Source organism: Arachis ipaensis, chromosome B10 (assembly GCF_000816755.2).
Source record: "Arachis ipaensis cultivar K30076 chromosome B10, Araip1.1, whole genome shotgun sequence".
In the NCBI taxonomy this organism is placed as follows: Eukaryota; Viridiplantae; Streptophyta; class Magnoliopsida; order Fabales; family Fabaceae; genus Arachis; species Arachis ipaensis.
In genome coordinates, this window is record NC_029794.2 from 25265947 (window position 1) to 25278017 (window position 12071).

The 12071-nt window shown below is 31.2% G+C and overlaps 1 protein-coding gene across 1 annotated transcript; it reads left to right on the forward strand.

Annotated features, from left to right (window-relative positions):
- On the forward strand, positions 408–1455 carry LOC110268391 (protein ALP1-like). The gene is made up of 3 exons (XM_021114514.1): positions 408–434; positions 521–743; positions 827–1455. Exons 1-3 carry the CDS (start codon positions 408–410, stop codon positions 1399–1401), a joined length of 825 nt encoding a protein of 274 aa, XP_020970173.1. The 3' UTR covers positions 1402–1455.

Sequence of the window (12071 nt, forward strand, 5' to 3'; positions counted from 1 at the left end):
TGATAATTTGCTATGTTTTGATTATATTGCAATTGGAAAAAAGAAAAGAAAATGGAATGATAGTTACAGTAGGCAAGTAATAAGGGATATTAGTGTCGATAGGATTATTTATTTTAGTGATCTAGCATGTATAGAAAACAGAAGAATGGATAGATGTGCCTTTCATGCATTGTGTAATATGCTTAAAAGGGTTGGAAGGTTAGAACCAAGTAGGAATATGGGTGTGGAAGAAATGGTTCCCATGTTTTTACATATTATAGCACATGACGTCAAAATTAGAGTAATAAAGAGACAATTTGTGAGATCTGAAGAAACAATTAGTATGCGATTTTAATGATGTATTGCTTGCTATTTTGAGATGTCATAATCTCTTACTGAAGAAACATCAATCATTTATCCAAGATAGAATGGATGAAAGATGGAAATGGTTCAAGGTAATTTATCTTGCTAATGTTATTAAACCTAGTATGCTTTGTGTGCTTTAGAATTGAGTTAATTGATCTCTTTTTCTGGATTTTAGAATTGTCTAGGAGCCTTAGATGGTACTCATATCAAAGTCAATGTCCTTGAGGCTAATAAGCCTAGATATCGAAACAGAAAAAGTGACATAACAACCAATGTGCTTGGAGTGGTTGCTCCCGATATGCAATTTATCTATGTACTGGCGGGTTGGGAGGGTTCAGCTGCGAATTCTAGGGTATTCCGAGATGCACTATTTTACAATGGGTTTAGTGTTCCCCAAAGTATTTTTTATTGAGACTTTAGTATGTTATCAAAGTCTATTTGATCTTTCATTAAATTTGTTCAATTTTATATATCACACTAGGTCATTACTACTTATGTGATGCTGGATACATGAATTGTGAAGGATTTTTGGCACCTTATAGAGGACAAAAATATCATTTGAGTGAGTTTAATCCACATAATCAACCCAGTACAGCTCAAGAGTTTTTTAATATGAAACACTCACAAGCTAGAAATGTCATTGAAAGGGCATTTGGAGTATTGAAAGCAAGATGGGAAATTTTAAGAGGAAGATCATTTTATCCTATTAAGACTCAAGGAAGAATTATAACTGCTTGTTGCCTTTTGCATAATCATATTAGAAGAGTGATGGTTGTGGATCCTATTGATGAGATAGAAGATCAAAATATACTTGGAGTAGATGGTAAGACGATCCACTATATTGAGACAAATGATGCTTGGGGTAGATGGAGGATCAACTTGCACAAGAAATGTGGAACCAATGGAGGAGAAGACATCACGCTCGATAATTGTAATCATTTTTCTATGTGTGAGGCTGTCTGTTGTAACATTGATTTCATTTTGTTGATGTATTTGTGTTCTTATATAAGAGTTGTGCATGTATGCTTATTAGTGCAAGTAATTTTTTACTTTTGAGACTTCTTTGTAACTTTCATTTGGATAATAGTAATGTTTTTTTAGTAAATTTAATTGTGATAATGTTAATTTTAATTAAAAATATTTTTTATTAAGGGTATTTTAGTAAATTTAAAAAGATTAGAATCGATAATAATTTTAATTAAACATATTTTTATTAAGGGTATTTTAGTAAATTTTTTATTAGAAGTATTTTTGTAAATTCAAAATGTAAAAAAGAAATAATTTTAATTAAACATATTTTTATTAAGTAAAATTTAGAATCAATAATAATTTAACTATAGATATTTGATATTGGAGGGTATTTTAGTAAATTTAAAAAAATTAGAATCAATAATAATTTTAGTTAAACATATTTGATATTAGGAATATTTTAGTAATTCTAAAAAAATTAGAATCAATAATAATTTTAGCTAAACATATTTATTTTTAGGGGTATTTTAGTAAATTTATTATTAGAGATATTTTGTAAATTAAAAAAATCAATGTAAAAAAATAATAATATTTAATTAGCTTTATATTTAATTTTTAGTCATTAATATTTTAATTTGAATGAGTAAGTAATTTTGACATATTACATAATATGACCAAGAAATTTAAACTCAACCAAACAAAAATTTATTTATTCCTAGATTATTACATAACATTTTAAAACATGAAATTTTATAACCAAACATAGGTATCTTATATTTCAAGTAATCTTATTCCTAGGCGTTATATTCCTAGGAATGACATTCCTGGTAATAAAATTTAATCTTTGAACCACACACACCCTAAGGGATATGTATAATGAGATTGCTAGGCAAAGGCGTCATGTCCTAGGTGATGCTAGAGCAGCATTACAATACCTCAAAAACCAGAAAGCTGAAGATCCATGCCTCTATTATGAGCACATAGTTGATGCTAAAGGGGTATTGCGAGCTCTAATTTGGTGTGATGGAATAAGCCAATTAGATTATGAAATATTTGGAAATGTGCTTGCCTTTGATGCGACATACAAGAAGAACAAGTACTTGTGTCCGGTGTAGTGTTTTTCGGTGTGAATCATCACAACCAAACAGTAGTATTTAGAAGTGCTCTAGTTACCGATGAGAGTAAGGATGTCTACATATGGTTATTACAACAACTATTGGCAGCCATGAAGGAAAAAGCACCTGTATCTGTGATTACAGATGGTGCCTCATCAATGAAGTTTGCAATTGAGACAGTATTTCCAAATGTACATCATAGATTATGTGCTTGGCACCTCATTTGGAATGCTACAAGTAAGGTTGAAAACCCAAAATTCACATCTATGTTTAAGAAGTGTATCCTAGGAGATTATGAGATTAGTGTGTTTGAGTAGAAGTGGTTTGAAATGGTTGAAGAGTTTGGTAAGGTGGTCGAAGAATGCCAAAGACAAGCACTTTCGATTCAAGTGGCGTTACTTGGGACTCTATAATATTGAGTCAATATGGATGCTTGATGGATTGGTGTCGGAAACTGTCCTATGTCGTTAGTCGAAGGCAGAAAAGATTCTACCTTGTTCGAGACACTGTTATGAACCTAATCAAATATTTCAAGATTGAGGATGAACAAGAAAAGCAAGTTAGTGCTGAAGGTGATGGTTTGGATCGTATTTTTCCTAAGAATCTACAAAATTTTAGATCTGAGGTCGTCTAGGTGAAAAGGTAAAATGATACGCATAAAGGGATTAACTTCAAATTTGCAACCAAATATTTTCAAAATTAACTGGCAGTATACGTAAAATGAATATTGAATCAATGAAAAGTAAATTTATTTACTTAGAATTTGTGACCAAATAAGGTGCAACTGCAGTGACATCCTTTGCAACGGCCATTGAAATTGTAAAACGTATTGTCGACAACGTTAGGTTGGTTGACAACGAAAAAGGTTTACAAATGGCTAACCACTATGGATTTTATAAAGGAACAATTACAGGAAACAGATCGAGTGAAATTAATTGAGGTATCCCAAGATTTTATCACTCATCAAAAATAGGAAAAGGAATGTGGTAATAAAGTCATTCAATACACATTTAATTCAATGTCAAATATAGAAACTTGCTATCACATTCATGAGCATTCAATTTTTGAAAATACCTAGACATTACTCTAAATGTCAAATTTTAAATTTAGAAAATTGAAATAAAAAATAGGGTGGTTGTGGAAGTTGGATTGCACTGTAAGCTTACTCTATTAGCTGCTACAACCACTTCATTTTAAAAAAGGAAGTAGTCTCCACAGCCAATGTAGTTTCTGAATCTAACAAGTTCGTGCAAGAACTCCATGGTGCTATGTCTTGTTAAGCTTCCTTGAGTTACTTTCTTTCTCTCCATTGAAGATATGTTGAATTTTGTCACTGTTTAGTGGCACTCCCTTCTTTTCCTATATTATCATAATTTGAAAATTACTTATTATTCTTTTTCAATTAATAACTTTTTATCTAATAAAAAATTATTAGTTAAAAATGTAACAATTACATTGTTAGCTAATAATAAAAAAATATAACAATAATTTAAACAGACCTTATTCCACTGTAATAATAGTTTGAATAGTATATCTTACGAATATTGTAACTTCTCTTTTTTACTTTAATCTCAAATATAAATTCAACTCACATATATAAAAAATATTTTACTCTACTATAAAATATCAAACTACTTTAACAACTTTATTCTGACAAATTTGGCTAACTCATAAGTTTAATTTAATGGAACTACATCCGTGAGCTCCTTTGAACTCAACTTATTAATAGTTTAAGAAATTGGATCCGCTAACTCATAAGTTTAATTTAATGGAACTACATCCGTGAGTTCCTTTGAACTCAACTTATTAATAGTTTAAGAAATTGGATCCATATATTAGTGAATAAAACTTGAATAAAGACTGATTTAACTCGTTGGCTCATAACTTGACTTAATGTATATATGTGTGTATATTACTTATTTGAGCTAATATATACTATCTTCATCATATTTGAGCCATTTAGTAAGTTTAAACCAACTCTAAATTTTTTTATAAGCTAAATTTAAAAATAATTAGGAATATTTCTAGGGCTTTTCATGAAGACATGAATTAACTATTAAAATCAATCAAGTTACCATATAAAGAGAACACCCTTCACTCATAAATAAAGAGGTTTCATTATTCTCATTAATGAACTCTTTAGAAAGAACTATGACAATTTTGTTATTATACAAGCACATATTATATTATCACAACTACCTCCCTACACATACAAATTTTTAATACAATTTTTCTCACTCAATTTTTGTAAAACTACATTTTCTTTATCGTTATCCTAACCACAGTGCTAACATTATTTTTCATGTATGAGCAGATTTTCTTTGCTTTTTTTCATTAGTTTTACAATCATTTTACTGTAAGCATACAAACAAAATAAATGAGCGAATACAAGCTATTCGATGCATAAAATAGGACAATATATGCCATACTTGAGATTAAACTGAGTAAAAACTGACATGATACTAAATGATTTATATATTTACCCTGTTAAGTAAGTTCAATTATTATCATTAATTAACTCTTTTTAAAGAGCTATGATTGTTCACATGAATGTATTTTTAACACCAATTAGTTATTAAAAAAAAGTTTCTCAACAATCCTTCACTCACTCACTATAATTAACATCAACTATGCCCTACTCATCAACCATAAGTTTCAACAAATATATTGCATTAAGAAAAAATACAAGATTATTTATTGACCTTTCTTGTTCCATGGCTAGATTTATTCTATTAACTTATAGTTGATCTCATGCATGTCATTTTATTGATCTTTTGTGTGGCACATCATCAATTTCAAACTTCTAAGGAAGGAGCAATTTCAATTGATACTGATCCAACAATAACGTCATTATGTCCTTAAATATTTCTGCAAATTGCAAAATAATAATAATAATAATAATAATCTCATTCACTTTACTAGCGGCTCAACAGGCACTGTCGTGCCTGTTCAGCTGCTTTTCTATTTTATTTAACAAATTAATTTTTTTGTTAATATGTTATTCACCTTTTAAATTTGTCAGATAAGTATTTTTACCATTTCAAATTTAACATAACCTTAATTATATGATATTTTGTTGAAATTAAAATTACCAAAAAAAACCTTTAAAATGCTAAATTATAAAAGCACACAATAAAGATATGTATATATTATTGGAAAAAGATATAGTTCAAAAAATAACAACAAAAATGTTATCCTAATTTAAAAAGAGTATATATAAACCAAAATGCATGTTAGTTATTTACAAAAGATTAATTTTGCTTAAATATCATGGATATTTTATGTTTGTCTTCATCTTTTTCAAGTGGTAGGCCAAAATATGGATTTAAATTTGAAGAGGCCTTCATTTTTTCACAAATAGTAGAAGGACAAAAGAAATGAATATGCTTATTTTTTTCATTTTTAAATATCAAACTATAAGATAATTAATAAAAAAATAGGAGAATATAAAGATTGTGTACCTAGAAAAAATCCTTCGTAATTCATCATACATCTCCTTATCAATAACTTCTTGCGTCTTGAAAAACTATCAGTTTTTTTTTACCATGAAAATAACTATATAAACACTTTAAGTTTATTCAATTAAATTGATTCCTTATTATAGAGAAGAATTCAATTAAAACTTGTAGATTGCTCATCCTTCTATATACTCCATAACGATTGGAATCATTCTTCCTGTAATTTATTACATATATGTATCACAATATATTTCAATAGTATTATATATATTACTTTAGGATTAAGTAATGATACATCCCAAATAAGACATACGTCTACCTTTTACTGGTTTTAAAATTTTTTATAATTTTATTGCTAAAATTATAAAATTGATAGCAACATTTAAAGAAATCAAATTTTAAAATTTTTTCAAAGTATTTATTGATATCAACATTTTATTTCTAAAATTATGAAATTGATATCAACATTTAAAGAAATAAACTTTTGAATTTTTTTCAAAGTAAATATAAACATTGCATATCATAATTTCTTAAAAAATCAATATTAATATATTTCAATGATGTATCATATAATTTTTATAATTTATGTGAATCTTAGTTAGTGTGTACTTGTTGGGTAAAGCAGAAGTTCGAGTTCTTTTCTTTTATCTCTTGACATATCTTGATGAGCTCTTTTGATATCAATTTATCTGTTAAAATCTTAGTTATTAGTTGTTAAAATTAGTGAACAAAACTATATATTCCAACATTAATGTTGATATTGTAATGATAAAATTACATAATACACGGATTATACTTGTAAAAAGACTCACGTATTTGCTAAGCACATAAATTACTTGAGGTTCAGGTAACAAAATTTCTTTGAACACCACATTTTTTGTGAATTATCCGCTTTTTTCATCTATTGCTCCTTCTTTGACTAAGATTTTTGTGGTTGACTGAGACACTTCAAGATAAAGCAACGTATAATTAACCATGGTTGAACACATGTTTAGGGAGATAAATCCCTACCTCAGGAATAGTTTTCCCTTGTGATTTATTTATCGTTAAGGCAAAATTCAACCTTACAGGAAATTACTTCCTAATACGCACAAAGGGTAATCCTGAGTTCTCAATTGTTTTGTGTTTTATCCGAGGCGAAAAAGCTTTGTCCAAAGTGATGGCCTGTTAAGATTTCCACGTCTAACATATTTTGAAAAGTTCCTCGACACAGTAACCTTGCGACATTGCATAAGCCTTCCTTAGGATCTATGTTTCTCAATAACATCAAAGGAGCACCTTTTTTTACCTTCATGTATGAGGTGGCAATCCACCTGTGGAGATTGAGTTAAGATATTCTTATTGATACAGATTATTTGTATCTCCTTCTAGTTCATTAAAGGATGCTAAAATTCATTTGTCTCCCGGAAATTGGTTAATAACTATATCATTGAGCTGTTGTACATCATGGTTTCTGGATGTCAATATCGCTCTCTCCACCATGTAAGATGCATTCTACCCATGGATTTCAAATTTGGAAAAGTTTTTTCTATTAATTTGTGTAATGATGCCTCACCTTTCCTTGATATTGCCATGTGTGCTTCTATTTGTATCAAGTCCTCACATATGGTAGGCTCAATCCCATCCCTATGCACATAAGATACTCAACAAAATCATAATCATTAAGAGAGCTCAAATTTTGTTGTAAGTGGAGAATTTTGGTGAATGCCCACAAACGTGATTTAACAATAGAAGCTAAAATCATTTGCAACTTACTTCTTTTCAGCACAACAGGTGTACTTGGCGAAAATCCCCTCCCATAACCATCACCTTTCCTCTAAATGGATTATTGTTTTCTAATATGTCTTACAATGTGCGGTCTAATGATTCCATTGTCTCTTTATTAGCCATTGGCGCTTCATCCCAAAATATCGATGTCATTTGCCTAATCAGTTTTGCGAAATCAAATTGTTTACTTACATTGCACATGGAGGATGGCTCTGCATTAAATGGGATCTTAAATCTAGAATGAGTTGTTCGACCAACAGGCAATAAAGTTGCAGCTATTCCTGATGACGCAGTTACCAAAACAATATGTCCTTTACTTCTTAAGTTTGCAATTATGGCTCTGTAAAGAAATGTTTTACCTGCTCCTCCTGGTCCATCAACAAAGAACACTCCACTTTCTCTCCGATCAATTGTATTCATAATGCACCTGAAAGCTATAGACTAGTCATGATTCAATCTTTCTATAGAACACATGTCTTCTTGAAGAACTTCGATGGACATCTCTTCTTGAATAATCCTAGGCATCATGTTGTTATTGTCATTGTCCAAGGTTAGAGTTGGTAAATCGTATTGTGCAATATATTTTCTATATTGTAGGAAGATGTCATTTAAATTCCTAAGCAAACGATTTGTCAACCCATGGCATGTTGTAGTGCTTGTTGATGGATAATCATCCACCATATATGAAAAAAATTCATCCCACAATCTTCTTACATCTGTTGACTCACAAAAAATTAAGATGGTGGCAAACAACTTTCTTAAACCACATGGCATTCTTAAAATGGATGCCTCCCAAACATGATCTTATATTGCTATCACTCTTTAACAGTCCTTGATGCTGAGCGGATTGCTTAAAGGATGAATATTAGACACCATTCACCATTAGCAAATCATCTCAACCAGTTGGTCCTCTTACATTTGACAACAGAATATGCAAATAGAATTTTTCTTCTTCTGTTGGTGAAACAGTATAGATCCGATCGATAACTCTCTTTTGTGACCTGCGTCAATGCCATTCTTTTTCCTTGCTGTGCCAACTGTAATATTCTAAGCTTTCCCTATACAAAAGATGTCTAGATTGTTAGTCATTATTAACTATTTCAAAAATAGTTTGGTGCTCGTATAAGCTCACTTGATGTTGATTTGACAAATGAACTTGCAACCTTTCAACTGATGGGTACATTCGGTAAAGGTTGAATTTACATATTCTCCAGCATGGCTCTGGAGCGGCAATCCATCTTGCATCAATAAACTGTTTTACCTCATCATAATGAGAACTTCTGTGAACTTCCATTGCAACACGATCTGGTCCCTTATAGCAATACTTGTATTGACACTTTATACTCTTGATACTGCTATATATCTTTACATTGATATGACAATCATACTTCAGTAATAGCCAAGGGTTGTACGAAACTACCCATCTATTGTCAATTGTGACATTTTGGTTTATAGGGACTGGAGTATCAAATCGCCTCCTATATTGAGAATATGAGTCATCACCTCGTCGTGTCTCTGTTACGAACTCTTTTGGGTAGTTGTGTTTACATTGACCATTTTTCATGCATGGTGAAGATTGATTAAGTGTTCCGCAAGGACCATGAACCATATGCCTTAGCACTGCCTCATGTAAATGTGGTTCTGCTTCTTTATATGGTATTTTCGCTCGGACCAAACTATCATATTGGTCAGGATCACTCAACTTGTCATTGTTTTCTAAGATTAGCAACATATGTACATGTGGAAATCCTCTTTCTGAAACTCAGTGACATAAGTATAACTTTTCACCTTTCCCAATACACCCTTGGTAATAACATCCTCCTTTAATTGTTCAAATTTGGCTCTGAAAATCCTACTTGTTGGATTCGGACGATCCTGTGGAGTTTGAGTAGGACTGAGTTCCGAAGCTATTTCTGACCATGATGGATTGCATGTTATAGTGAGAAAAATATTCGGTTTACCTTCTTTAAGAATAATAGCCATTCCATCCTCGTATCGTTGGGTCATGTCTCGACGACTTCCCACAAACGACGATGGTAATATCGTTCTTCTGTCAACATTTTCTGGAACTAATTATAGAGAAAAGAATTGGATACTAAACTAAGCACATAAATTACCTGAGTACATAAATTACCTGAGGAGTAGGTAACAAAATTTCTTTGAACACCACATTCCTTGTGTATTGTCCACTTTTTTCATCTATTTTTTCTTCTTTGACTAAGAGTTTTGTGGTTGACTGAGAAACACTTCGAGATAGAACAACATATAATTGACCATGGCTGAACACATGTTTAGGGAGATAGATTCCTACCTTAGGAATATTTTGTCCTTGTGATTATTTATCGTTATGGCAAAACTCAACATTACAGGAAATTGCTTCCTAATAATCACAAAGGGTAATTCTGAGTTCTCAGTTGTTTTGTGTTTTATCTGAGGCAAAAAAATTCTTTGTCCAGAGTGATGGTCGGTTAATATTTCCACATCTAACATGCTTTGAAAAGTTCCTCGACACAGTAACCTTGTGCCATTGCATAAGCCTGCCTTAGGATCTATGATTCTCAGTAACATCAAAGGAGTACCTTTTTTTTACCTTCAATGTATAAGGTGGCAATCCACCTGTGGAGATTGAGTTAAGATATTCTTGTTGATACAGATTATTGATATCTCCTTCTATATCATTGAGTTCTGTACGTCATTGTTTTTGGGTTTTAATATCGCTCTCTCCACTATGTAAGATGCATCCCACTCATGAGCTTGTAAATTTAGAAAGATTTCTTCTATTAGTTTGTGTAATGATGCCTCACCTTCCCATGGTATTGCCATGTTTTCTTCTATTTGTACCAAGTCCTCACATATGGTAGGCTCAATTCCATCCTCTATGCGCATAAGATGTTTCGCAAAATCATGATCATTAAGAGATCGCATATTTTGTCGCAAGTGGAGAATTTTGGTGAATGTCATAAATGTAATTTAACAATATAACCTGAAATCAATTGCGACTTACTTCCTTTCAGCATAGCAAGTAGTATTTGGCAAAAATCTCCTCCCATCACATCACTTTTCCACCGAATAGATTATTATTTTCTAATACGTCTCGTAATGTATGGTCTAATGATTCACATTGTCTCTTTATTAGCTATTGGTGCTTCATCCCAAATTTCGCTATTGTTTGCCTAATTAGTTTTGCGAGATCAGATTGTTTACTTATGTTGCATATGGAGGATGGCTCTACATTAATTGGAATTTTAAATCTAGAATAAGTTGTTTGACCCCAGGCAATAAAGTTGCAGCTATTCTAGATGACGTAGTTACTGAGACAATATGTCCTTTACTTCTTAAATCTGCAATTATAGCCCTCTAAAGAAATGTTTTGCCTACTCCCCTTATCCCATTAACGAAGAACACTCCACTTTCTCTCTGATCAACTGTATTCATAATGCATTTGAAAACTACAAACTGGTCATGATTCAATCTTTCTATGGAGCACATGTATTCTTAAGGTACTTTGATGGACAACTCTTTTGGGATAATTCTAGGCATCAAGTTGTCATTGTCGTTGTCTGAAGTTAGAGCTGGTAAATCATATTGTGCAATATATTTTTCATGTTGAAGGAAGATGTTATTTAATCCCTGAGCATGCGATTTGTCAACTCATGGCATGTTGTAGTACTTGTTGATGGATAGTCATCCATTATATATGAAAATACTCGTCCCACAACCTTCTTAAAGCACATAGCATTCTTGAAATAGATGCTTCAACCAAACACGCTCTTATGTTGCTGTCACTCTCTAACCGTCCTCGATGCTGAGTGAATTGCTTAAAAGACGAATATTGGACACCATTCACGGTTAGCAAGTCATCCCAACCAGTTGGCCCTCTTACATTTGACAACAGAATACGCAAATAGAATTTTTCTCCTTTTATTGGTGAAATAGTATAAATCCAACCGATAACTCTCTTTTGGATACCAAACTCTCCATATCCCCATTATATATTACCTGTAACTATAAAAATATTACTCAAAATACTTAATAAAATATTTTTCTATTATAATGTTAACTTTTTATATTTATTATGTTTAATTTTTATATTATTAAAAGATAAGTATTTTAATCTCTTTCACGAATGAGAGTGAGCAGTTTGATTTTAATTCCTTTCACGATTGAAAGTGAAGAAGATACTTAACTCTCTCGTCGCGGTTAATGGAGAGTTTACAAAACGTAACTGAGTACGTAGTTTTAGTTTATAAAAATAGGGGTAAAATAGGAAAAAAGAATTGGATATCAAACTCCCCATATCCCCATTATATATTACCTGTAACTATAAAGATATTATTCAAAATGCTTAATAAAATATTTTTCTATTATAATGTTAACTCTCTGTGTAGATGTTTTTAAAAATAATAAAATATTTATA

Excerpts from the sequence above, each read along its gene's own strand:
- LOC110268391 (XM_021114514.1), top strand. The coding sequence starts at position 408 with ATGGATGAAAGATGGAAATGGTTCAAG. Across the intron at positions 435-520 it reads AAAGATGGAAATGGTTCAAG|AATTGTCTAGGAGCCTTAGA; the intron begins GTAATTTATCTT and ends TCTGGATTTTAG. Across the intron at positions 744-826 it reads TGGGTTTAGTGTTCCCCAAA|GTCATTACTACTTATGTGAT; the intron begins GTATTTTTTATT and ends ATATCACACTAG.